At 51.1% G+C, this 27,973-nt stretch overlaps 1 protein-coding gene across 1 annotated transcript; it reads right to left on the bottom strand.

Moving 5' to 3' along the window:
- Window positions 1–4: 4 nt before the first annotated feature.
- On the bottom strand, window positions 5–27,810 carry Qsox2 (quiescin sulfhydryl oxidase 2). The gene is made up of 12 exons (XM_004654082.3): window positions 27,483–27,810; window positions 16,898–16,998; window positions 15,291–15,339; window positions 14,038–14,143; window positions 13,657–13,747; window positions 11,751–11,896; window positions 10,253–10,387; window positions 10,008–10,137; window positions 9,053–9,175; window positions 8,111–8,261; window positions 4,186–4,374; window positions 5–1,659 (listed from the first exon to the last, which is right to left on the bottom strand). The coding sequence occupies exons 1-12, from the start codon at window positions 27,793–27,795 to the stop codon at window positions 1,112–1,114; spliced, it is 2,082 nt and encodes a 693-aa protein (XP_004654139.2). The 5' UTR covers window positions 27,796–27,810; the 3' UTR covers window positions 5–1,111.
- Between the last annotated feature and the right edge of the window lie 163 nt (window positions 27,811–27,973).

Raw genomic sequence — 27,973 nt, 5'->3', positions numbered from 1 at the left:
GCAGGTTAACCTGGGCTAGAGGGAAACCCTGCCTAAAAAAAAAATTTCCAGAAATTGTATACTTGACTTTTCCTTTCCTTTTTTCTTATCTTCCTTCCTTCCTTCCTTCTTTCCTATATTTTGGAGACTTCAGGTACAAATTTACCACTCATTATGTTGGTCTTTAAAAGTAATGTGTTTAAATTTGTTGATGTGAAAAAAAATCACCCCCAAGACCTGGGGCCCCCTCCACAGCTTCAGGTGAAGGAGGCCTGTATGCAGGCCCTCCACCGCCTACAGCTCCTCCCCCAACTACCTCAGCACCCTGAGTCCTGTGCCTCCACCAGCACCTTCTACAGTGTGGATGACACACAGATGACAGAAAGTCTTAGAGGCCTCCTAGGGACTGTGCCCACCTCAAACAGCCTCCTAACTCAGCACCGCCACTGGTCCCAGGGCTGCACCACAGCCACATGGAGACGGTCCTCCTAATTTCTTGTCACCAGATAAACCAAAAGGCACTGCTACTACCTGGCCCCTTCCAAGCCCCAGATACCCTCCCCACAGTTTCTGGGCTGCTTCTTGAGATAAAAAGAAGTCACAGAGTAGCTCACCTGGGCCCTATACCGACCAGCCTTCAAATCTCCTAGACAGAGCAGAATGTCCCACAGGGCACAAGATGACCAGACCTTTCTGCTCCACCCCAGAGCACCCTGAGCTCCCATGAAAATGTCTCTGGCTTATACAGGGATAGCCACACAGCAAAAAGCATAAGTCACTGATGGCTAAGAACAGCTGAGTTGGCTCTGCTGTCACTTATGACACTGCCTGGGGGTGGGGGGAGGCATCCAAATGCAGAAGCACGCATGGCCTTATGGAAGGAGCTCTGCCCAGGAGCTGAACTGGAGCAGGAATGGCTATGCTGAACCTGCCTCCTCCTCCTGTCCTCCAAAGGCAAACACACTCAAGTCTTTTGACATGGAAGCTAGAGAAGGCAAGGTCAAGGTGCTAGGAAAGAATGTTTCAGGCCCTCCAAGAGACAATGCTTGGCTGTTTACAAAGTCCCTGATCTCAGTGTCAAAGTCCTGCAGGTGTGTGGGCAGCTCTCAAAAGGCTTGAGGATGCCCTGACACTACACAGACGGGTGGTAGAGCCGGACTTTCCACCGCTTGGACCTTACTCGGAAGAAGAGGTACATGACCATCAGGAACAAGGACGAGGCCACATACAGCACCACACACAGGCTCATGTCCAGGCTGGAGAAGCCAATCCCCAGAAAGGGTGCAGCTGCCTCGGCCTCCTCATGGGCTCCAGGCCCACGGGGGCTCTGGAGCCTCAGGTCCAGCCTGTGGTGCAAGCTCTCAGGAAGGGTGGTTCTCGGGCCTAGAACATGGGGTGGATGGAAGCTCTCAGCACCTCTGTCTCTCCAGGACTTCCCTGGAGCAGTAAGTCCTTCGCCTTCCTCTTGGCCCCGGGGCAGGGCTCCTCTGTCACTGGGATTACTCAGGTCTGCTGAATACTTGTCCACTAGGTTGTCACTGCTGTAGTACTGCTTCAGGAATGTGAGCACGTGACCCTCATTCCAGCTGTCCAGGCCCTTAATTTCCTCATGGCAGGCTGGGCACAGGTCTGGAGTAGGCCACGGGACCTTTGGAAACTTGGGATCCTCACTCAGATGGCCTAGGAGGGAGGCAAGAGGAGAGCCACAGTGGAGAAGGCTTTTCAGCCACAGGATGCTCAGCCTCCCACACCCACCCACCGTAGCCCACATCCCTGCCCCCACCCCATCTCCACATAGGCCAGATGGTTCCCTCTCCCACTGGCTGCAAGCAGTCCTCTTGGGCCCCCAATGCGTGCCTCCTTCTCTCTGGCAGGCTCCCCTGTCTGCATGCAAAGGAAAGACCCTGCATGTCGGTTGGGCTCTACCTGCTACTCACCTGACTAAACCCTACTGTGAGCCACCTGCCTTCTTCCCTCCTGCATGGAGTGCATACAGTTCTTACATATGCCTTCCTTGATGAGGTCACCAGCTCTCAGAGTCCCCCCTCCCCCACTGCCAGGAACAATCCTGGCTGGACACTTACAACACTCATGACCTAGCCCTGCCCACATTCCCTGAAAGACCTTGGCAACACGTCATGAATGACACAATTAGGCCAGGTTTCCCAAAAGGAAAGTGTGGGGTCCTCATGAAGTCTTACAGACACCCCCCAGGAGAAGAGCCCTACACTGTCCCTGCACAGTGGGCACACAGCTCTGTCCCACTGCATGTGCTTCCTGGTCACTTCTACCCAACCATGGTATTTCTCATTAGTAGCACAGGACCCTCCCAAGTTCCCACTGTTCATCTGATCACTGCACAGCAGGGTGACAACTCTGCAGTGTACACCCCCCAGCACACAGCTTCACACCTTGGCTGACTAGAAGCACGACCCAAGGCCTCTCATGAGGTTTTAGACACGTGCTGCCCATCCACCTTCAGAAAGGCATTCTCCATAGACAAGGGTGTGATTCCCACCTCTCTATTGCTTCTTTAGTCCTTGGATCAATAAAAACTGGCAGGGGGCTAGAGAGATGGCTTAGCAGTTAAGCACTTGCCTGTGAAGCCTAAGGATCCCCGGTTCAAGGCTTGATTCCTCAGGACCCACGTAAGCAAGACACACAAGGGGGCGCATGCATCTGAAGTTCATTTGCAATGGCTGGAGGCCCTGGTGCGCCCATTCTCCCCCCCACCCCCTCTCTCTCTCTCACTCGCTCACTCTCCCTCTCTCTCTCTTTCTGCCTCTTTCTCTGTCACTCTCAAATAAATAAACATAAACAAAATTAAAAAAAAACTGGCAGGGCTGCTGTGAGGTACCAGGCCAGCCTGGGAACTTGGCAACCATCTACATGGGAGAACTAAATGGGGCACAACAGGGGATTTTCTACATTAGGAGCATGTATTTATGAGCTACTGTCCTCTCTCTAGCAATGTGTGAGCAGTCCATGGTTGTGTCCAGCTCCAGATCTCTCTGCTAGCCCAGAATCGACCTGCTAATGCCACAGAGGTAAGTGCAAGTAGACCCACTTTTGTTTGGGGGACATCAGACACACAGTGGGGATAAGGGGATGAGACCAGGACAGCCTGTACTTCCTGGAAGGTGCTGCCTAGTGGAAGACTTAGATGGATTCATACTGAGACCCATGAAAAGCTGCCAGACCCCTCCAAAGACCAAAGATGCAAACTACAGGGTGGGCACTCAGCAGGAGTCCAGGTCTAATCTCCAGGGGGCTGAGGAGTTGAGGTTTCCAATCCTAGGCTAGTGGTGAGGATGGAGACAGGGAAAAAGTTGGGGAGCAACAGCATAGCACTGGGCCGCAGGATGCTGACCACAGGGCTCCTGGGCCAGGCAGGCCCAGCTGGTGTCTTATTCTGGCTGCTTCAAAGCCAAGCACCTCAGGTTGTGGGGAGGTAGAAAGGAAGGAGGAGAAAGACCCAGAAGGCATTAGGGAGAAAGAAATCCCCACACCAAAGCCACCACACTAGCAGTGCCTTGAGACGGAGCAAATCCCAGTGACACGAAAGGCGCCGTCTGCTCTTAGTGCCAAGAAAAACCAATTTTCTTTAGTGCTTTAGTTGTAATATGTTTTATAATACGGTGGATTAAACGAAAACCAATAGTTTAGTGACATTTTCCATTCGTCTCTATTAAATCTATTTCTCAGTGGAATTATTCTTAAGCCTAATTTTAATCTGCCATCGATTCTGGCATAGTTGGAATTACTTAACTCTGAGAATTACAATGCCCTATTTCGTTTTCTTAACAGAAAATCACATCTAGAGGGTTGCTTTACAGTCTGAGAACAGGTTTTAAAGACACTAACATGCCTTATCAAAAATTCTATCCACGGTTTTCCATTGTGAGAATTACTAGGGGTGGGAGGAAGAGCAGAGGATAGGGATGAAGGAAGAGAGAGCCCCTTTGGTTTCCATGAGAGCCAGAAACCCCAAAAACAGAAGACAAATTGGAAAGCCAAGAATCCAGTAGCCTGGGAGGGAAGCCATGTCACACAGGACAGAGAATGACACAAAGGAGCCAACATTACTAGCCCAGGAGATGTGACCAGGGCACCTCCAATGGCATCACTGTACCGGCCCCTCTTCCCCCAGGCTCAAGGCCGCTTGCTCTATAGGGCCAGGGAATTGGGCATGCGCAGTGCCCTCACCTGCCAGGCGGCTGTTCACTGCGTTGTGCTTCCTCCAGAGCCACAGAACTGCTTGGTCTCGGGTTTTCACAGAATCCATGGACTCCTTAGCCATCTCCTCAAAATGCTCACCACATTCTTTGCACCCAAAGAAAGTGTGAATGTACCTCCTCATGGTCTGCAGCACGACCTGGGGGTCATCTTCAAATCCTGCAAAAGGAAGACGGGCCATTGGTGCTCTGAGCCTAAGTCACCAAGTGACCCCAAAGAGGAGAGGTACAGACAGGAGGCAGCTTTTCCACACCCCCCCCCATTACAACTGGAAGTGGTGAGAGATGTTCCCACAGAACAGGACAATGGCCAGCACTCCACACAGGGGGCACATTTACAATGGGGAGTTGAGAGCTAAGAGAGGAATGAGCACCAAGTACTCAAATGCTGTGGTTCTCACAGGCCCTTAAAAGGGATGTGTTCACACCCCCGATCATGCTCCTTAAAAGGGATGTGTTCACACCCTTGATCATGCTCCTTGTTGTCTCTAGCCCTGACCTCATGACCCAGAGGCAACCAAATCCAAAAGATTAGGTGTCCCTCAGCGTCTCCCAGCTATGTGAGCTCTATCTTACCTTATGAGTGACTCCCAAAGGTAGTGCCAGGGCACACAAGCTGCTGACTGAGCCTGGAGCTGTCAAGCTTCCAAATCTATTGAACACATGCTCGAGAGCAAACATACCTGTGGATGACCTTCCTCTGGCAGGTGAACGGCAGCAAGTTACCAACTAGCCAGCTGCCTGGACTGCTCTTGGAGGATGGGCAGCGTGGCAGGCTGACAAAGGCCCACATGCTTTAAAAAGGGCTGAGCCTCCCTAAATGGTGTTGCTTTTTTATTATTTAATTAATTTTTTTTTAAAGCAATGCCTTACTATAAGGCCCAGGCTGGCCTAGAACTTGCTATATAGTTCCAGATGGCCTTGAACTTGAGGCAGATCTACTGAACTCTTGGATTATAGGGGTAAGCCACCTGATTGCTGGTGTTTTTTTTTTTTTTTAAGCCCTGAACTTGGGGCCAGGGCTCACAGCACTATGTGTAAAACAGGTACACACAGGACAGGAGCAGCTGAGCAGACACTGAGAATGAACACAGCATTTTCAGAAGTAAACTTTCAGAGCCAAGAGCATGATGGACAGAGAGCTGGCACAGGGCTGAGCTGCACCCCGATGCAGACAGCATGCAAGTGAGGGAAAGAGCCAGCTACCTGACAGCCCCCAATGGCAGGCAGCAAAGTGACTGCAAAAGAGTCAAAGGGGAATCTGTCTCCATTCATGGCAGCTCATGACAGGTGTTTGCTTCTCAACAGCACCTGGCCTAGGCATCTGTCAGACTCTAAGCCTTATACCAGAACCCTCAGAAATGGAACTCAGCATACTGCTGGTTTAGGGTGTGCTCACAGGTGAATGGGCAATGCAGTGTGAAATGCACACGCTGGTCTTGTGATCCAGCCTGCCTGGACTCCTCTCCCCATGGAGAGATCTCCAGACATCTGCCTCACGTTGTGGTAATCCCCCTCTTCTTGCCCACCAAACCGCTGCATGCTCTGGCCCTAATCTTTAAAGTGGACAAGAACCATAAACCTCTACCTGGGGGAGGGCTAGAGTGCACAGCCAGCGCTTCAGTAGACGGGGTTTAAATGCGCAGTGAGGGAAGAAAACCTCCAAGACTTAATCCCATGCCTCGCATGACCTAATTCCTTTGGCAGGAAACTGCTCCTCGAGGGCCCTGTGTCTGGCTGTGCTGATGGGGAAGCAAGAGTGCTACAACTGCCTGGATGTGGGCTGCCACACATGACCTTTACGATCTCACCATGAGGCTCGGTTCTGTGTCCCTGGCCACCTGCACACTGCCTTCCACATATTCCTCCCCAGTGGTGTTCCCAGGAGCCCACGGGAGCAGGAGCATGGTGCACCAGAATGTTACCCACATACACACAGGCTTGGTACTCAGAAGTGTTTCAGAAGTGGGTCTGACCAGTGGCTAAGTTCAATCACACGGCACTGTGGGACTGATTTCAGTGTCTGAGCAGTTCCCAAAGTTCCTCTCCGGAACCCACTCCTCTTTTTTTCATTAAGACCAATTCCTCCTGCTCCTCGCTCTGAGAAGCAGTAGCCCACACCCTGAAGAGAACCTCCAACCCAAACATGTGATTTGGATGCCTCTCTGAGTGGAACCCATTTCCCTGGCCCTGAGTTCAGTCTGGACAAACATGATGTGGCTGAAGTGAGGCTGTGTGACAATGTGCTGGTCCTTCTTGACCCTGGAGCCATGTGGTGGGAAGATGGGGCTGGCCTGCTGCAGTAAGTGCAAGACACCAAGACACCCTGGATAGCCCACTACCACCAGATGCCTGCAAAAGCAAGCCCCTGCTCAGAAACAGAAGATCCACCCAGCCAAACCCAGACCAAACAGCTGGCTCAGCAATTATGAACAAGAAAAATGGAGGCTTGACACCAGCAGATTCCCACAGGATGGGGAGTGGTCTCTGGTCAGTACCCAACAGGAACCTGAGGATCTCGAGGAAGCAGCCAGCAAGAATAGCTCTTGAGAAGGCTGGAGAGATGGCTTGGCAGTTAAAGTGCTTGTCTGTGAAGCCTAAGGACCCTGGTTTGGTTTCCCAGAACCCATGTAAGCCAGATACACAAGGTGGCGCATGTATCTAGAGTTTGTAGTGCTAGAGGCCCTGGCAAGCCCATTCTTTCATAAATAAAAAGATAAAATAAAACATTTTAAAAATAGGGTAGGACAGATGGCTTAGTAGTCAAGATGCTTGCCTACAAAGCCAAAGGACCCAGGTTCGACTCCCTAAGACCCATGTAAGCCAGATGCACAAGGTGGCACATGCATCTGGAATTCACTTACAGCGCCTGCAGGCCCTGGCACACCCATTTTCTCTCTCTCTCAATCTATCTGCCTCTTTCTCTCTTTCAAATAAATAAATGTTAAAAAAAAAAAAAAAAAGGCCAGGTATGGTGGTGCACACTTTTAATCCCAGCACGCAGGAGGCACAGGTAGTTGGACTGCCATGGGTTTCAGGCCACCCTGAGACTATATAGTGAATTCTAGGTCAGCCTGGGCTAGAGCAAGACCCTACCTTAAAAAAAAAAAAATTAGCCCTTGAGAGAGCTGAGAAGTGAGTGTGCTGCAAACTGAATAAACACCCCATTAACCTCAAGCTCAGGATCCATTAAGCCATACTCAGAATCCTGACTAGAGAAATTGAGACCATGAAGGTGGCTGCTTAACATTTTCTTCTATAACAATCCAAAAGCAATATACTTCTCTAAATAGGCTGCATTTAGTCTGTTTCCTTTTAAAAAATATTTTATTTATTTATTTGAGAGAGAGAGAGGAAGAAGCAGATAGAGAGAAAGAGGAAGAGAGAATGGGCACGCCAGGGTATGTTAGCCACTGCAAATGAATTCCAGACGTATACACCCCTTTGTGCATCTGGCTTACGTGGGTCGTGGGGAATAGAACCAGAGTCCTCAGGCTTTGCAGGCAAGTGCCTTAACTGTTAAGCCATTTCCCAAGCCCTATTTGTTTCTTTTTCTAAGCAAATGATGGGGATTTACACTGCAAAGAAATTCCTAGTTGATTCCTGTATTCTCTGTGACATCTCTCTGGCAGGTGTGCCATACACATGTCTGCAAGTTAAGAAGAATGGAAGCTCCTCTCTTGCTCCCCAGAGTAATGAGCAGGTTGTGCTCCTTTGTGCATTCTGAAGAGATACTCACCTCTGTCCTCCTATGTCCCTCCACCCCCCCAGCACCTGGATGACATGGTACTTAGCAAGACAAACCCAAGCAGGCACTCCTGGTGGCATATGATATGCACCAGCACAATAAATGTGTAATGTCAACCAGTGCCCACTTGGCTAAAAGCATGGTTTACCTGTGCCAACCAGTGCTTCTGGATGGGTCGAGGCTTGAACGGTCAAAGTGTGGAACAGCTTCCAGAGGGAACAGGAGTAGCCTCTTAACTCTGGTCGGCTTCCTTGACATCCCACCCACTTTATTTGGTTGGTAAGGAAGAGTCCAGAAATCTGAGGGAAAAAATCCACAAAGAATACAAGACAACTATAGAAAACTCTCTGCCTTGGTTGGGGAGGTGGTTACAAAGACGTATGTTGATTAAAACCTCTTTACTGCCTACCTATAATCCTAGTACTCATAAGATGGAAGCTAGAAAACCAAGTTTGAAGGCAGCCTACACGACATACAAAGAAAAAAAAAAAACCTATAGCCATCAATAAAAATCATGGGTCATTTTCACATAGGGAGACTGGCATTTCTCCAAGTAGAGGGACTGGGGCTTCTCCATACAGGAAGAAAGGGGCTTCCCTACACATAAGACAGGGAGATATATATAATTTATTTATTCACTTATTTGCAAGCAGAGAGAGAAGAGAAACAAAAATAAAGATAAAATGTGTACTAGGGCCTCTAGCCGCTGCAATTGCCAGATACATGCACCACTGTATGTAGGTACTGGGGAATGAAACTCAGGTTGTTGGGCTTTGCAGGCAAATGCCTTAACCATTGAGCCATCTCTGTAGCCCCAGAACAGGGTTTTCTTCACACAGCAGAAGGATACCTCTCTACAAAGGAAAACAGAGTCTTCTGCAGGCAGGGAGACCAGAGCTGCACACAGAGAGGCCTGTGCTGTGGATGCCCAGAACTGACAGCAAGGCCATGACAACTGCCTACAGATAAGTGTTTTCATCGTCCTTGCTGCACACTCTAGATCTTAGGCCCAGGCAGTAGGAAGAGGCATGCTAGGCGGAGGAGAGTGGAGTGTGTCAGTGCATGTGGCCTGGCAGGGGCTGGGACTCACCCGCATTTTATTGTTGACTAGGTCGAGGATTGCCTTGTAGGGGATCCTGTCCAATGGGAGATTGGTCAGCCACTCCTGCAGAGTCTCCAACAGCTTCCGGACTGGTGGCCGGCCAGGGAACAGCTAAGCAAGGAAGGACCCACCCTGAGAAATGCTCAGAAAAAGTACCACCATGTTCCAAAAACCAAGAGTGGTCTTGGGGCTATGACCCAGTGGCAGAGCCCACTATGGCCCGTCCCAAGCAGCCCACTAGGGAAATGGATTCAACCTGGGGTCAGCCTATAATGGAGAGGCTTTCCAAGAACTAGGGTCCCTATGGAAAGGGCCTGAGAACCTCAAGCCCTACAGGGCAGAAATCTGGACAGCAACCTGCTCTCTACATTTTGCCCATCTATGCTCTGTGCCTAGCTTAGACCACATGGCTACTTCATGGTGTCAGATCTCCAGGCACATCATGGTACGTTACCAAGTTACGAAGAGCTCCTGGCCCATGACGAGGCACTGCCTGCTTACTTATCCTGCCTTCCTCTTAACTGCACAACCTTAACAGCTTCTCCCAGTGGGTCTCAGATCAATAAAGTATGTGGGAACAAGGGCCTGTCACAACTGGTGACATCACAGAGCCATGAGGCTGAATGGAAAACCAACAGCCTGGAGAAGCATGCAGCTAAGAAACCAGTGATTCTACCCTCCGTTGTAGGGAATTTCTATTGGAGGTGGTTCTCTTATTACATGTGCAAAGTAAAGGCTATGTTAATTATATTTTTCTGTATTAGTTACAAAGTACCACTATCAATTTACCAACATAAATTTGTTTTTAAACACTTGAATAAATTTTAGAAAACTTATTCACAGTAAGCATCTAGCTTAAGCTGATCAATCCCCACATCAGCAGACAGACATCCTGACCCCAGCAGAGGGCTCAGCACCATAGCCAAAGCAGAATCACCCATACCTTGGCAATGACCGTCACAAAGTCCCTGAGTGTCTTCAGCTGGGCTCCAGCCAAGGACTTGTGGGCAGCCAGCTCCACCCTCAGCAGGTAGTGCAACCCCGACTCCAGGTCCCCCGTGTATAGTTTGGTCCTGAGACAGAGAAGCCAGGCAGGGTAAAAAAGTCTCTCTCATCTTGTTCGGGCCACAGCCCAAGGTCCCCTGCCCTACCCTCACACCCTGGCCTCAGTTTTACTTGACTACTTACCTATCAAATTCTCTCCAAATCACAATCTCTGAGTTTTCTTCTTTGTTGGGTTTTTCAGGCAAGGAAAGTGATTTTTTTCTAACACCAGGCAATGATTTCAAATAAGAGGAGAAAAATGCTCGTAGAGGCTTTGCACTGTGTGAAAAGAGGGAGAGATGGGATGCCATGCCAGGAGCTGCTTTTGTGAGTGACCACTAAAACCACACCACCCCAGGCCAGTTCAGGATGCCTCCACTCCCAGTCTGCAAGACAGCTCTCCGGCCCTTCCACCCTTTCACTCCAGGCACATACTAGGGACCCAGAGAACAGAGGTGGTGGTGGATGCTGGCCTCAGAAACCGCCCTCCCACCTGAGATGAGAAGACAAGAGCACCAGATCCAAGTAACTGCTGTGTGACAGCTGCAGTGAGTACAACGAAGTCTATGTGCTTTCTGGGGCCTTAAGACATTTGTAAAGCTGGTTTGAGCATCTGCCAAGATCAGCTTTATCCTGACTGATTCCTCTGTGCTAGAGAGCCTTTGCCACCACGCTGCTCTGCCAGCTGAGCTACATCTGGAGCCAGGCCTGGGCCCCCACCCCCACTGCTGAGCTCTCTGCTCTTTGCTGGGCCACCCAGCACAGTGTGGGCACATGGCAGACCCTACGACAGAGCACTCCCACTGTAGACCAGGAGACACCAGTGTGTCCAGAGCTCAGTGTCATTTCCTCATAGAAAGTGATATGGGTATGCATAAAAGTACTGACGCAACTTGGTGCTGGGAAGTTGGACACGCAATGCTCCTGGTGTTGCATGAACATCTATCTTCAGAATACAATAGTTATTCAGATAACCACAGCTATTCAGGCTGCTGTCAGGGCCACTTCTTGGGGACTTGGTGGCCATCCCAAAAATCTCTGTGATCTTGGGGTCAAGGGTTTTTGTTGTTGTTGTTGTTGTTTTTGAGGCACTCTAGCCCAGGCTGACCTGGAAATCACTCTGTATTCTCAGGGTGGCCTTGAACTCACAGCGATCCTCCTACCTCTGCCTCCTGAGTGCTGGCATTAAAGTTGTGTATGCTTGGCCTTTTTTTTTTTTTTTTTTAATGTGAGAGAGCGAGAGAGAGAATGTTAGTGCACCAGGGTCTCCAGCCACTACAATGGAACTCTAGACACATGCAACACCTTGTACGCATGTGTGACCTTGCATGCTTGCCTCTGCCCACCCCCACCTCTAATCTGGAATGGGGTACCTATGGTCACTAGCCACAATGAGCACGTCCAGAAGCCCAGAGTGGCATAGGAAGGATCAGTGGACACCCACTGCATTTGAGAGTTGTTTAGAAACCCGTGAGAACAACCACAGGCAGCTAATACCCTGGAGCCTGGAGCACGGTCAGAACAGACCTGGAGGAAGGTGATCAGGAACAGGGCTTCCTCCCACTGGACTCTCCAATAAGGTATGTGTTTCCAACACTCCCACCAAACACTGCACCTGATCCTTCAACTAAATAGCACTCACATGGTAACTGGTCCATGAGATCCATTTGGGTAGATCAAGTAACAGGAAGGAACTGAAGAAATTCCGAGTGTCTCTAGAAATGCTCTGTCCCCATCCAAGGCTCTGCTCACCATGATGTTTTCATATGCAATCAAGTCTAAGATCACCTGCGGAGTGAGAGGTATGCTACCCTCATGGTTCTCTCAGAAAGCAGCCTGGCATGCAGACTTACCACCTTACAGCCCACTCTTTACCCAAAAGGGTGCTGAAGCCAGGTGTGTGGTGCACTCCTTTAATCTCAGAACTTGGGAGGCTGAGGTAGGAGGGTTGCTGTGAGTTTGAGGCCAGCCTGAGACTACATAGGGGATTCCAGGTCAGCCTGAGCTAGAGTGCCTGGTGCTTTTCCAGGAGGCTGGCTGGGATGTGCCATGTATGGAGATAAACAGCACCTGGGGCAGCTAAGTCTTCATTCCAGCTTTAAGCCAGAAGGCTTTGGGCCACACGTGCTAGTGATTTACGCCTATCCAGCCTGCTTAGTCGGTGGGCCTTGGTGACAGACAGATGGTAGAAGTGGCATCTCAGGGTCTAGAAAACTCCTTCCTGTGCTCATCACCATGGCAAGTGGAGCCTCAGCTCTGCTTAGATGTTAACAAAGCCATCTACTTCCTGGGTTGAGACATGGGTTACATGTAAGCTGAGATTATAGCAAGTGCACAGTGGCTCTTCTTGAAAGCTTGTTTGAGGTTCTAGCAGGGGAGTGCAGCTACTCAAAGAACCCTGACTGAAGACTGGCCCTCCTCTATTTGGGGAAGGCCGGAGGGACACATGGAGCAATGAGGGAGGAAGGGGACATCCACCTAGCCAGCCAGATGAGCTGAATCAATCCTGGTCATCAACAGAATGACAGATGTCACAGCCAGATCACCCTCACATCTCACAGTGGCTTTTCTTGACACCAATTCTTGAGTCACCCTTTGCAAAATGATAGCTCTTGTTGGGCATGGTGGCACACACCATTAATCCCAGCACTTGGGAGGTAGAGGTAGGAGGACTGCCATGAGTTCAAGGCCAGCCTCAGACTACACAGTGAATTCAGGTCAACCTGGGCTTGAGTGAGAACCGACCTCAAAAATAAAAATAAAAGATAGCTCTCTTCAACCATTTCCCATAGGAGAAGCCCTTGCTCTGGCTTGTGAGCATACAGGCCTGAGAAAGCCAGCATGCAAGGAGGCCCTTGCAGCAGGAGAGGAGCTGGGAAGAGACTCTGGTGTTTCTCGGTCCTTTGGCTGGAAGTCCCAGCCAACTACAAAGAAGGCGGCACGATGCACCACCAAATTCAAGGGGGGCCAGTGAGGTGCCGGGAGAGCTGCAACGTGCAACAGAAGTGGTCACCACACTGCTGTCTGCAGCCTACCCCACGTCTCCAGGGTGCCCACCAGGGACAAAGCTGACTCCTCCTCCTCCCCTGAGCTGCCGGCATGACCTAGAGAATTATCATTATCATACTGAGTGCCCACACAGCCAGGAGGCCTTCTTCTCATCTCCAAGATCTAGCATTAAACAGTCTGAGCCACATGGGCTCTGCTCCTCTCTCTGGTTTTACAATGCCCAAAGGCTTCTAAACCATACATGTGACCTCAAAGCCTAACAACATTCCACAGGAGAACCAAGATCTTAGATGTGAGGAAGTCTGGTAACAGGGTGTGACAAAGAATGGCCTCCAGGGAAGACACAGACCTCATGTAAGCCTGACACTCCAGCATTCTCTCCTACAGACCAGTGACTTAGCTGAAAAACAACAACTAGGACCCCGTAACTAATGACAACTAAAAGCTCAGTGCTCACACAGAGTACTGTTGCCCATGAACATGACTACAGCCCCACTCTGGCCACCCCAGGAGCAGCCCCAGAGCACACGAAACAGCACCTCTCGTCCAACGTAGGAGCCGTTGCTTTCAAACACAATAGCCTCATACCGGCCACCACGGCTGTTGATGAGGGAAAGGATGTCACTGGACCTGTGGGGAGAGAGCGAAGCTCTTCACAGCGTGCCAGCACCCGTGCTGCCCTCTCAGCACTCCCCGTGATGGCAAGCCGCCACGTCACACCAGCACTCACGTCCCTTATGCACACTGAGATTTTAAGTCACACTCAAAAAAATAAAATAAAAATAAAAGTCACACTCGACCTATATCGTGCAACTTTTGGGGGGCAGTGCTAGAGGCTGAACCAGGGCCTCCCGCGTGCTGAGCTCTACCACTAAGCTGCACTCACAACCCACAGGTCACCTTCCAAGGGAGCTACTCACTGAAGAGGGTCCAGGGGTGGGCAGGCCGGAGGCCGGGTGCCTTCTGTGTGGTTCTGTAGGAAGTCAATCATTGTCTGTCTGACTGTCCGCAGCTCTCTGTCAGATCCTGCAGAAGTATACCAGAGTCAGGGCTGCTTGCAAGTACTTGTTCCTGTTGAGCAGCCTGCCCAACCCCAAGGCCTGAGGACAGCATGGTAGGTAACAGTGACAATGAGGAGACCACATAGTCACCAAAGTGAGAGTGACAGGCTACAAGACACATGACAAGTGACAAGTCTCACAAAGATGGCAGTGAGAGGAAGCCAAGTGATCCAATTCACCCACATCATTAACAAGCATCTAGCGCTAATGCCAAAGATGGCAGGTACCTCCCAGGTGATGCCCTGTGGGAGGACCACCTACAGGTCTTCATTGGGACATTGTTCCTCTGGCCAGGCTCACTCATAAAACTCACCAGCCATGTACTTCCTCTAACATGTTTTCAATATTAAAAAAAAAATTATTATTTATTTACAAGCAGAGAGAGAGAGAGTATGAGCATTTCAAGGCCTCCCACCACTGCAAACAAACTGTAGATGCATATGCCACTTTATGTGGGTGCTAGGGAATTGAACCCAGGCTGACAGGTTTTACAAGCAAGTGCCTTTACCCACTGAACCATTTCTCTAGCCTCTCCATAAAAACTAAAAATTACTTAAAGAAGTTTTTCAGGGCTGAGGAGATGGCTCAGTGGGTAAAGTGATTACCACAGAAGCAATCCTGAGTTTCTATCCTCAGCATCCACATGAAATGCCGTTAATCCCAGCACTGAGAAGGCAGAGACAAGAAGATCCTTGAGGCTCACTGGATAGCTGGACTAGCCAAATCAGTGAGCGCCATGTTGTTCAGCAATAGATCCTAACCCTCAATGAAGATGGACAATAACTGAGGAAGACCCTCAACATCAACCTCTGGTCTCTCACACACATGTGCACATGTACCTGCACACACATGTGTACATACATACATACATGCATACACACACACATACTCATCCAAACACATCTCCCACGAAAGGCAAAGTGCAACATAAGAAATTCTCACCACACTATTAATGTTTGAACCCTTAAAGGAAAGTCAGGCAGCACTATTACAAGTTTGCTGAAGCTGGAGTGGCTAGGTGGCCCACAGGCTCCATCTCCTGAGACCACTTCCACCTCACCAGGTCTAAGAGGTCACTCTAAAAGATTAGAATACAATGCTTATGTCCTTACCTTTAAAATTTTCTCCAGTTGTAAACTCCTTTGCAAATGCTTTAAAATACTAGAGGAAAAACACACAACATATAAGAAACAGCCTTGGGGTATGGCTGTGCGTGTTTAATACTTAAAGAACAAGACACTGTCTCAACCAGGGGCTTCAGTCAAGTTCTGCCGGATGTTACACTGACTAGACAAGCCATTTTTCTGTGTTTCTGTGGACACTTGAGTTCCTATGGAGCTTAGAGCTGCTGCAGTAAACTCCAATCCAAATTCTGCTATGTATATTTCTGACCCAAACAGGACTAGAAGCAAGATGAGTTAATAAGGTGGGATACTGAGACGATGTGCCCCTGCTTCTTAGGATCCAGATGCACCTGAGCAGCTGTGACACACATGATCTACAGGGGCATGAGCACCTCTGAGAAAAATGAAAGCATTCTGACTTACATGAAGGCATCAAAGACAGTGAACAAGCTATCAGCTGGGGGACATATTCCCAAGCTCACAGCTGAGCTCAGCGCTGAGGATGCATGGCACCACACAGCACTGGAACTCAGTAAGAAACAGCAGTGACCAAGAGGAAGGAGCAGACAGAGGCCCTATAAACAGACACATGTGGCCACCAGAGATGTGCTCACAAGTCACCTGGAAACACTGGTGACACCACACCATGCTTCATGCTGCACACATTCTATGGGCAGAGGTGACACACCATGGGAAGGGCTGTCTCTATGGGGTCTGCCTCACTCATCTCTGGATCCTCTGGCCCAGGACTTCCTCCTGGAACCCCCGGGGGAACTCCTCCCAGAAGTGACATGTTCACAGCAGTGTTGTTCCAAATAGCAAAAGCCAGGAAGACAGGATCACCATGACAGTGAGACATTATAGGGCAATCAATCCAACCCAATGAACCACAGTGGCACCCAATGTGGGGTGGATCTTGGCAGAATCATAGGATCGACAAGAAAGAAGGCCCAGACGTGGGCACGTAGCAGTTTAACGTAGGTGTGAAGCAAAACAAAACAGGAATACTGTATAACACCATCAGATCAGGACTGGAAAGCAGAATGAGCAACCAGGCCTTTGGTCCTTGGGCCAGCACAGTACAGAGCAGGTTAGTTGGCGACAGGGCAGCACAGTCTGTAGATGAAGACAGGCAGGCAGGGAAGCAGGTGACACCACAGTGAGCTCTGTGTACTGCCTCGGGCTGCCAGAGCCAGGCTTTCCGGCTCTTTAGAAAGGATCTCCAAAGTGCTACACGCTTTTGGCGATGTCCACGTCAGCATGATGTGTTTGTGTGCACACACACTAGGATGCAGACCTCCAACAGGTAGTACCTCTGCCCTCTAGTGGAAGCAATAGGTACACATTTGTCTGTGGGGCCAAGCGCAGTGCTAGAAGAAAGGAGTTCCAGCAGCACTGCAGGGCCCACGGTCAGTGGCATGAGATTCAGTGGCAAAACCCCCAGCACACATACAGCAGCACTGGCCGCGCAGGCTGTATGGATCTCGGGAGGACTGGGGAAGCTGCGCTCTACATAGACAGACCTGAATAGACCCACCAGACCACAGGCTTCATGGACTCAACAGGGGGAACAAAGAGGTGATCTGTGGGCTTACTCTGAAGGTGGGGTAGAAGTGGATGTCATAGGTCCGGCACACTTCCTGATTCTTTTCTTCTGCACAGTCCAGAGCGGCAACTCGGATGGCAGCACCCCAGTCTGCAAAGCAGAAATGACATTCAGCAGGGCAGCCCCAGCACCAATCCATCCCGCCCTAGGGGTCATCTACATGGGCATCAACTGCCGTGAAGCAGCAGCCCGTGTGCCTATGCTGCCCCTCCTTGCTGAGCTAGGAAACACCTCACCCCAGAGGTAAGCCTGTGTCTTCTACCACTGGGAATGGAGCAAACTCATTTTTGCTGAGCTGGCACATCACCCAGCAACTTGCCAAGCTGTGGAGGCCCAGTGAAAGGGCCCCCTGACAGACGGAAGAGCAGAAAAAAGAAGCACTGTCAGTGGCCAGGCCAGGAATTCCCAGCAGCACTAGCAGACTGACTAGATGGAGCCCAATGCACCTGAGGACCGCAAGCACTCACTGGGGCAGGGTGGGCTCGGCGGTGTGGTGTAGGGGTACTTCAGGCTGGGCCAGCGGTCAGCACTGGTGCTGTCCATCGCAACTCCAGACGTCCCGCACACACCCAAGAGGGCAGAAGAGGAGCGGTTTCAAATACCTTTTCCTATCTTTAATTATTATTTTTTTTTCGAGGTAGGGTTTCACTCTAGCCTATGATGATGGAACTCACTCAGTAGTTCCAGGCTGGCCTTGAACTCAGAGTGATCCTCCTAGTTCTGCCTCTCGAGTGCTGGGATTAAAGGCGCGTATCACCATACCCAGCAAATGAACTTCAGATGCATGTGCCACTTTGTAAATCTGGCTTTATGTGGGTACTGGAGAAGTGAACCTAGGTTGTTAGGCTTTTCAGGCAAGCATCTTAACCACCCTTTTAACATTTTTATCTTGGAGGCTTTTCATCATATAAGATAAACAAAAATGTGACAACCCTCTCCTACATGTCCCTCATTTCAGTGTCAATAATTTCCAGGTCTTGTGGAGCTTGTTCTGTCTAGATTGACACCCATTTCCAAATTATGGGCAAAAAGATCTCAGATATGTTACATTTTGTCATAAATCTCCTCACAAGCCTCTCTGAAACACAAGGACTCTTCCTCTTCCCCAACCCACACATTGCCATGATCACAGCAAGCCAGCCATGTTCTTCACACCATCAGGACCACACCTGCCTGTACACCTGTCTCTGCCTTGTACCTTCCTTTCCATCAACAGGGTGGAGTGGGCATTTTTGCCCGGTTCTTTTGGAAGATTACTTTTAAGTGGTGAGGTATGCTTCCATAGCTGCCTTCCTCACTATGGCCAATGCTAACTTTCCATTTCCCTCCAGTGCAGACACTTCACAGGGGAAGCTGCCTTCTACACGCAGTGGAAAGTGCCTAACACACTCGCCCTCCAGTCACCAGCATCAGGTGATGTCCAACACCCTCTGGCATAACTGACAGGGTTCTTCTCAGAGGTGCGTGCCCTTTGTCTGGGGTGTTAATATTAGACCACCCATAACTCACACTCATTTCCAGCTACCAGGCTCAGACCCATAGGGCACTTAGGCCTGCCTGGTGGCCTCTACAGGATCAGCAGTGCAGCAGAGCCCGTAGGCACACAGAGATGGGGAGGATACAGGATCCTGGAAGATGGACCAGGATGCAAGACAGAATAGCCATTTGGGTGACTGTGTACTGCCTCCCACTGGAAGCTGCTCAGTCTTTGGACTGGAGCTCATGCAGCCAGTCATGGCTACTGAGCATGCTCTGTATGACTGTGTCCTGTTCCCTTCAGCAACCTAGCTAGACTCCATGCAAAACTGTTCCCCTGAGGGCTAGTCACACTTGGGAACTTCAGAGGCTGTTTGTGTAGATGAGCCTGCATGGGAACAATGTCATCCACCGCAGGACACTTACACACACACACTCCCATGGTTGCTGTCTTGCATGTAATACACACCTTTCTCTTTTACTAACAGCAAATAACAAAATAGGTCATTCACAAACTGTGACCAGATATTGATGCTGCCCAATCAAAACCAACCACGTCCCAAGGTCACTTGAAATGCATGGGGGAAAAAAATCAGGGACTCCTGACTCATTTGGTCACATCTTCCCAGAGTCTCAAATGGCACAGAACTGAGGAAGAACAGTTAATACTCTCCTCCAATTAGAGGCAGATGGCAGAATAGGCTGAAACAGACCGCCTACAGCCCAGCATGGAAGCAGGCACCCTGAGGTAGGCAGTGTGCTCTGCAGGCAGACCCAACCCAAGTGCGTCAGTTCCCAGCCCGGCATCAGATATAATACCTCACTCCTACCACCCTGCCCTGGCCCACAAACCCACTGGGTTTGCTCTGCTAACTGGGAATTTCCATGACACTCTTTCTTTCTTTTTAAAGCACCTTCCAAGCTGAGCATGGTGGTGCACGCCTTTAATCCCAGCACTGGGGAGGCAGAGGTAGGAGGATCGCTGTGAGTTCGAGGCCACCCTGAGACTACATTCCAGGTCAGCCTGGGCTAGCAAAACCCCACCTCAAGAAAATGGAGGGGAGAAGCCCCTTCCAGCAGAGTATAGGAGTAAAAAGATCAAAGAACATGAGGCACAAATGACACTATGGATTACCAGAAATGACCAAACCAACCTGGAACCAAGGGGGAAAGACAGGGAGCTGATTTTTGAGGCAGGATTTGCCCTACATTTTTAGCTTTTTTTTTTTGAGGTAGGGTTTCACTCTAGTTCAGGCTCACCTGGAAGTCACTCTTACAGCCTAGGTGGTCTACATTGATTTTCAGAAGTTTTCTCCAGCATATGTCGCTCATGGACGTGCATGAAGGGGCTGGGTACAACTCCGTTGGTCCTGGCTCCATGTGGTTCAGGTTGCTTGCTGGCACTGGGCACTTCATGGGAACTCTACCAGACACCTACTTTTTGGCCCTTGGTTTCTAGCTCCCAGAGGCCCTGGCAGAAGGTGGCTCAACACAGGGCATAGGAAAAGAGGGTTCTCCAATGGTGTGGGCGGACAGTGTTGGACAAAATACAAACTATAGCCAGCCTTTTGAAGCAGTCTGGCTATGTAGCCCAAACTGACCTCGAATTTGTGATGCTCTTGCCTCAGCTTCTGAAGTGCCAGATCACAGATTGGCTGGTAACAACCCCCAAGTCAAGCTCAGCATTGCGGAGCATGTGAATTTATCAGCCTCAGATGTAGCTCTTGGCTATGCCTGGGAAGCCTCCTGCCATCTGAAAGGTGGAGGTACTGAAGAACCGTCTCTAAGAACAGAGACACGATGCTCACCAACACCTGAACCCTATCCTCAATCAGACAAGACCTCCACACTGCTCTCCAGCTTTGTGCCCCAGTCCATCCCTCACCCACACTGAGGCACTGCTCCAAAATACACGAGCAACCTCTTAGCCCTGCAGCACACTCAGTGAGGGACATTTGCGAGACACTTTGATCCTGTATTGCCCCACCCATGTCACAGATGAGGACACTGGCCTCCAGGACAAACAAGGGAGGGAGAGGGAGCCTCAGAACCAGCATCTGGCCATGGATCTGGGACCTTGGACATGTCCCACCATGGACTTTCTGGGAGGTTAGTGCCTCTCTGCCTCCTCTAGGCAGGTTGTAAGTGAACACCTGTTGGAATGCTGCCTTTCCAGGTGAGCTCTGCAGAGAGTGACTGGGCACTGACAGTGGGACACCCTAACAAGATACAAGATTCTCAGCCTGGCCAGGGAGAACCAGGAGACAGAGCTGTGCTCCCAAGAACGAGTCAGTCTGTCTCTGTGTAGCAGGCAGCACGAGAGCAAGGGGCCTGCAAAGAACTCTGTGACTTCTCAGTCTCCATGGGCCTACCACGGCCACAATGCAGTCCTCCTCTGTCCTCTGCCCGAACCTCACTCTGCTTCCTGTGCTGAGCTTTCCTGTGACCTTCCAGGTCCCCCGAGGATTGTGCCCACCCTGGGAGGCTTTCCTGACTGCTGCCTGGCTCAATACCCACCTCTGCTCCTGCAATGCAGAGCCATGGGCCCAGCAGGTACCCTGTGGTCAAGAGGTGGCTCTGTAGCCATGCTGTCCAGCTTTGTGTCCTGGCCAGTCACTTACTTTGAGAGTCTGCACGTCAGCTATTCCTTCCGTAGATGGAGAGGGCAAGTAAGACCTACGATCCAAGGGGTCAAGAGTTGCCCGCTGGCTACAGGAACAGTATCTGCTGCCACAAAAACATGGGACTCACTACATCCTGGCCTGGCCATACAAAACGGTCGTGGCCAGAAGCGCAGGCCTGGGAACCGCACACTCATACTGACCAGAGCCTCACTGAAAGAAAGAAAGCGGTGACGGTTTTTGGCAAGAGACCAATAAGGCAAGAGGACAGTCAGCCAGGTGAGCCAGGTGGTGGGCTGAGCCTGGCACCGAGGCTAAGATCACGGTGTAAATTGTTCCAAAAGCATGGGCAGCCACAAACACACGTGGAACTCACAAAGCCTGCCCCGACACACAAATGCATGAGGGTGAGGACTCCAACAAGCAGTACGCACTCATGTTGGCCAGTGAGAGCTGCAGGCTGGCTGTCACCTCTCATTCCTTGCCCAAGGTCACCCTGGGATAACAGGTGCAGTCCTGCTGCCACTGTTTGGCTAAGCCCCAGACAGCAGTGCTCATGAAGTGAACACTTAGGTCATTTCCTAATGAGCCTTTTACCCAGCAATGCCCTCTGACCTCAGAGACTTGGAGGAACTGGACTTCTAAGAGCAGCTCTCACATCTGACATCACAGCCACACATGATCTCTGAGTGCAGGCACTGGGACCAGGCCTGGGGCACTGACCCCTGGCCTCTCTCACCAAATCCTCCACTAGCCCTGTCTGTGTGAAGGCTGTGCTCAGCTATCCCACCATCTGTCCTGACATTCCTGGTCCTCCCTGTCCCCTGCTCCCCACCTGCACACCTCAAGATCCAAGAAGCCTGCTGGTTCCCAGAGGCACTAGGAGAAAGCAGCAAGCTATTCCCTGGGCCACCTCAACCCCAGGAAAGAAGCAGGGGGAGTTCAGGGGTTGGGCTCCAGGTGCCACCACACTTGCAAGGCAAGTGGAGACAGCTTTCACTTTTTCTCCTGCCTCACTGGCATCCAACAGATGGAGCTTGCCCTCCAACACTGCAGGGAGCAAGTGGGGCTTACAAAGGAGAGCCCTTAGCTCCCCCACTGTCCAAGCTATGCAACGCCTCAGCAAGTGGAAAGAACTAATGCTACAGAGCTGAGCAGGAGCACCCTGAACCGAAACACAGATGGGTCACTTGTGTCTCGGTTTGAGTATCATTCCCGTTCCCGCCTGCCTCAGGTCTTTGCACTTGCAGTGTCCTTTCATGTGGCAGCTCAGGAACAAGCCTCGGCGGGTAAGGCCAGGCCTCTCCTACTACCTGAGCCAGGCCAGCTCCTTCCCCATCAGCCAGCAGTCCTGAGGTTACCTCCTATCTCACCTGTATTTCTCATGGGTCAGGTCTCCCTCTAAAGGACAGGAACCTCCCTGTTTTGCTCACTGCTGTCCCACAGGCCTACCCCAGGCCTGGGAACTATGAGAATTAACTCAGAGTCAACATCTTCACTTCCGGTGCTGGTGGGAAGTCTGGTTCCACCAGTGTGGGAGCCTCACACACACGCCCAGCCGGCTGCTGCTTCAGATTCCTGTGAACCCATCGGGCACCTACAGAGCTGCACTCAGGATAAGGTGGCCCCAACAAGGAGTACTGAAAAGGGCATCTCATGAGGCCTTTGTCTGGAAGCCAGCTAAGGCTGTGCGCCTTGGGAAGGTTGAAGCAGCAGACGGAACATCGGTTACTTGGGCCCACGGGCCCTGAGCAGCCGAGGCCACCAGATGGATGGTATTCACAGTGCACAAAAGACTAACGTCTCCTTTACCAAAGAGACTCAACCCTGAAAAGGCTGGCTTCGGGGTATGCGGCGTGCGCCTCATTCAGTAGCATCCTCTCTCGGCCCACCACACAAAGGAGAGGAGGAGGGCTCCAAACTGAGGCAAATCCCCAGCTTCCACTGGCCAAGGCCATCAGCTAGCTAAACATCCGGCTAAAAGGCTCCAGCTGAAGGGGTGGAGGCTGTCATTGAGTATGGGAAGCAAACCACCAGTGACTTCTTGCACTCAGCTTAGCTATTTTAGTACGACGGGCCTAGAAATGCTAGTGAAATAATTAAGATCCAAATACAGCAGACAAAAATTTATCTCAAATTTGCTTGTCAAGTAATTCTATTGCTCAGCCTAATAGGATCAAGCCTTTTCCCATTATTTGTCATGCTCTAATGGAAAAATATATGAAATCCCGATTTATGGTCAAGCATCAATTAGTTTTAAAAACCGATTACAGTACCAATGAATTAACCTTAAGGCTTAAACGGAAAGGTGGAGCTGCTTCAGCTCCATTACGGCTTCTTCACACTTGTGAAAGGTCAGCCTATGTTGGAGTCTGTCCCACATTTCAGACACCCAGAACTTTCTCTCTAGGTGCAGCAGGCCCCCTTCTGGCAGAACAAAGGTCTTGGCTGAGTTCAAACCCCATGTGTGGATGTATGAGGCCAGATAATAATGAAACCCACTTTTCACCAGGAACGCTCAGATATGTCACCTGCCTGTTGCCCAGGGTCAGTGTGGGAACCCATGTGCTCTATTCCAGCTGCAGCTAAAAGCAGCCTGGTTCAGTGTTCACCGTTCCAAGCACTCAGTTCAGTTTTGGTAAGCCAAAACTGGACATGGCCATGAGCATTTAAGGGTGCACCGGGTGATACAAACAATCCTATTGGTGAACAGTAAAGTGTCCCATGGGAGGGACAAGAGAGAAAGCACTGTGGAGGTGACCTGTCCCCACACCCTCCCGAGCCAGGTAAAGCTCCAATGTCCACAACTGGTCTGCTCCACTGCACCAGCACACAAGCTGCAGTGACCACAGGCCTCGATGGTCTGGACAGCCTTGCTTAGGCAAGTGACGTCCATGGCTACTTGAACGTGTGGGCAGGCCAGGGCCCCGACATGTCACAGCTACCTGGGGAGATACACTCCCTGGGGGTCTAGCTGGCATGTGGCTGTGACAGCAGAGACTTTCGAGCAGAGCCCACAGAGAGGCTGCCTCCAACGTGTCTCACTCTGTACCCTCTCCTGCCACCTCCACCCAGAGCCAGGCGAACACCTGGCAGGATCCACGACCTTGAGCTCTGCTACACCCCAAGGTCTTTCTCTGCCTGTGTTCAGCTAACAGATAATGGGTACCATGGGAACACTAAGCAATCTACTTCATCTCCAAGGGCTTCTGTCCTAGCTAAACAGACAGAAACCAGACTCTGTGGGAACAAGGCGTTGGGGGAGGCATGCAAGTGTGGCGACAACTGGCAGCGGTAGCTGAGCATTCTGTCCTCCACCTATGGGACACACAGCCTGCACTCATGTCCCTCCCTGTTCAGTGCCTCCCACTCCCACTCCCTGCCGTCCTCTACAGGGAAGAGTGAGCAAACAGGGAGCCAGAGTCCTACTCAACAGGACTCAGGCACCATCACTTTCAAAATGAGACTCAGCACTCCCTTGCAGAATAGCTCTGGCAGCATCCCACGTGTTGCTATGACCCTGTGTGTCCCTCACCAAAAAGTTTTGTGACAACAGCAGAGGTTCTGCCCTGCTTCTGCCAGCACTCTGCTCTCCAAGGTGAACGGAAACAGAGACAGAAGGCCCCTAAGGCCTCAGAGACCCTAAAGGGACACAGGCTCACCTTTCAAACACGCCTATCCTCTCAAGTCTCCAAGAGCTCTTTGGGTGCCCAAGAGAACAAGCACAGGTGTCAGCTGCCGTCACAGACTGAGCTGACCATGACGACCCGGAACAAATGATTATCAGCAACACAGCAGGTTTTGTTTTGCAGGATACTTAGATGTGACAGGCCCTGAGCCACATAAATACCAGAATGGCCTTTGGCTTCACTGAACAGTGGACCGTTTGTGTTAAACCACCTTCTTATAAGGAAAAACAATTATTTCCCCAAACCCAAAAAGGCTAGTGAAGAGCTGAAGTTTACCCTGAATCTCTGAGGAAGTGGAAGTTTCCTTGAGCTGAAGGCTGAGGGGGAGACCACCTCTCCTTTCTGCTCACTCCAATCGGGAGTGACAGGAGGAGTGCTCCAGATTCCCACCCATGACAACCTCGTGCCAAGGAACAGAGCTGTGCCCAGACCACACGTGGTAAAGGGAGAGGAGACACAAGCTGTAGGAAACCACTGAGTCCTATTTCAAGAGAGCAGGGAGGGGCTTTACCTGCCTGAGGGAATCAGGGGAGACGAGGGTGGGGGGCCTGGTGCTCTCCACATTCTGTAGGGAGCTCTGCAGTGGGGCACAGCCTCCCTCACTCACAGTTCCTCTATGGAGGATGTGACAAAGGAGGGCGCAGGGCCCCACCCTTCCTCTCCTCGACAGATGTCTTGCAGTTAGGCTCCCTTATAACAGCAGTGATCATTCATCTTTGGGGCTTGTGCTGACAAGACCTTGGGTGCCACCCAGCAGCCCAAGCTGGGGCTCACAACATGTCTACCAAGACTCCGGGAGACTTACTTTGGGAGCCACAGCACTAGAAGCATCTCTAGGGGTCCTGAGTAGACAGACCCCCCCCCTTCTTGTGGGCAGTCTCAGCACCCTGCTCCCTGACCTCCTCACCATTGTCCTGCCTGTCAGGCCACGTCACAGCTGTCTCACTTTCACCCATACCTCCATCCAGTCCCAGGCCCTAGCATCTAGCCTTGTCTTGGCAGCCAGCCAGCCCTTTTAAGGTGACTTGATGAAGTTACATCATAACAATCAGGTATGTCTCACTTTCAGAACTATCCTTCCTGCCAAATTCCAGGGAGAATTCTCACTACTCTCCCCATACTGGTTTAACTATAGAACAACTTATTGCAACATTCAAATCTGGTTTATGACTCTAATGTATCAGTTACTAAGCTGAAAACCAAAACCAATATAAACAAAAAGGTTCACAAAGTCCTGTCAGGGCCACCTGCATTTTTATTTTTATTTTCAGTTTTTTGCAGTAGGGTCTTGCTCTAGCCCAGGCTAACCTGGAATTCACTCTGTCATTTCAGGGCGGCCCTGAACTCATGGCAATCCTCTCTCAGCCTCCAAGTGCTGGGATTAGCCCAGTGTGCATTATTTTTTACATCCATGTTTTTGGCTAGCAGACACCAAAGAACTGACTTACTTTTTTAAAAAGCTTAAAAAAAAAAAAGCCGGGCATGGTGGTGCATGCCTTTAATCCCAGCACTTGTAAGGCGGGGGTGGGGGGGATTGCCATGAGTTCGAGGCCACCCTGAGACGACAGAGTGAATTCCAGGTCAGCCTGATCTACAGCGAGACCCTACCTTGAAAAACAAACAAACAAAAAAAAGCAGACACCAAAACCCCACAAATCCACTATATAAACTTTGTCATTTCAGCAAAGAGAACAAATCCATCTGAATCTACATAAGCCTGTACTCCTAGCACTCAGGAGACTGAGGCCCCCAAAACTGAGAGCTCCAGGGGAGCCTGGGCTACATAGAAAAACCTTGTCTTGCCAGGCATGGCAGCACACGGCCAAGCATGGTGGCGCATGCTTTTAATCCAAGCACTCCAGAGGCAGAGGTAGGAGGATCATCGTGAGTTCGAGGCCACCCTGAGACTCCATAGTGAATTCCAGGTCAGCATGGACTAGAGACCCTACCTGGGAAAAACCAAAAAACAAACAAAAAAAAAAAACTTGTCTCCAAAAATAAATAAAATCAAAATGATTCAACACTGAGACAAGAGAAGGAAACATTTACAGAAGTGTCTTTGTACATTTAAGAGGAAACTACAGCACTGTTTAAGGCCTACAAACAAGAGGAGGGATGATTTGTTGGTCTCCAGTCAGTAAGACCTGCAATTAGAGGTTAGCTCAACAGTAGCAAGTCAGTCCTGCCAAACCTCAGCCAGTGATGGAAAGGAGCCGGACTGCAAGAGTCCCTAGAGCCCACATCCACGACGTCCCCTGGGAGCTGCTGAAGGGGGCTGATAACGCCTCGGGCTTCAACTTTGCCACTTGGGGCAGGAGACTAATAGGGACCGATCCACAACTCGTGGCTAACCAAGTGTGGGAAGGATGCCAGGATCTTGCTAAACTACAAGATCTCTTTAAAAGCTGCGGTCTATGAACAAGGCGTATCCCAAGAAGATGCTCTGTAGGCTTTTTAAACGTCTACTGAGCACTCCCCCGTATGTGGGTTTCTACAGAAATGATCCCTAAAAGTATAGTCTTTGGATGTTTGGATGTCTAAGTCCCGGCTCCGGTGCTCAAGCATATGACCAGCTAACCAAACCAGGAAGAGGGCTTCCGACGGGAATGCAGGATTGTCGGGATGCAGCCGCTAGGCTCGGCCATGGGATGGGGACGGACGGGTAAGGATGCAGCTGTGATGAGGCCAGGGCAGGGTCTCCCAAAGCAGTGCTCGGGGAACCTCTGGCCCTTGGGAAGGCCACCTGTGTCCACTGTGGCTCTGCCCCGGGACGGAAGGCGGGCCTCACCTCGCACGTCCGCGGCCAGCGCCCGCCAGGTGGGCGCGTAGCCGATGCAGTGGCCGCACCACGAGGAGTGGAACTGCACGAGCCACGCGGCCGAGCTGTTGGTCGTGGCCGCGCGCACGCTGCCGCTGTCCAGCAACCACACGGCATCCTCGCCTGCGCGGTACAGCCTCGCCGCGCAGCCCGCCCGGGGCCCCGCCGCCGCCGCCGCCGCCGCCAGCAGCATCAACCACCGCTGCAGCCGCGAGGCTAGAGCACGGGACGGGCGCAGCGCTCTGGAGCCACTGACGCGCGCCGCCGGCCCGGCCGCCGCCATGTTGGGAGTGCCGCCCGCTCGCGCGCCGACCTTTCACCCTGGCAACCGCCGTCACGTGGCTGCGCGCGCAGGCCCCGCCCCCTCCGTGAGCTCGGATAGCCCCGCCCCTGGGCGCGCTCGGCCCCGCCCCCAAGCTCTGATCACGCCAGGACCTGCCCTAAGCCCTCGGCTCGCCCCG

The sequence above is a fragment of the Jaculus jaculus genome, chromosome 1 (assembly GCF_020740685.1).
Source record: "Jaculus jaculus isolate mJacJac1 chromosome 1, mJacJac1.mat.Y.cur, whole genome shotgun sequence".
Lineage (NCBI taxonomy): Eukaryota > Metazoa > Chordata > Mammalia > Rodentia > Dipodidae > Jaculus > Jaculus jaculus.
Note: the sequence above shows the minus strand (reverse complement) of the source record. Positions and strands in the feature narration are given on the sequence as shown.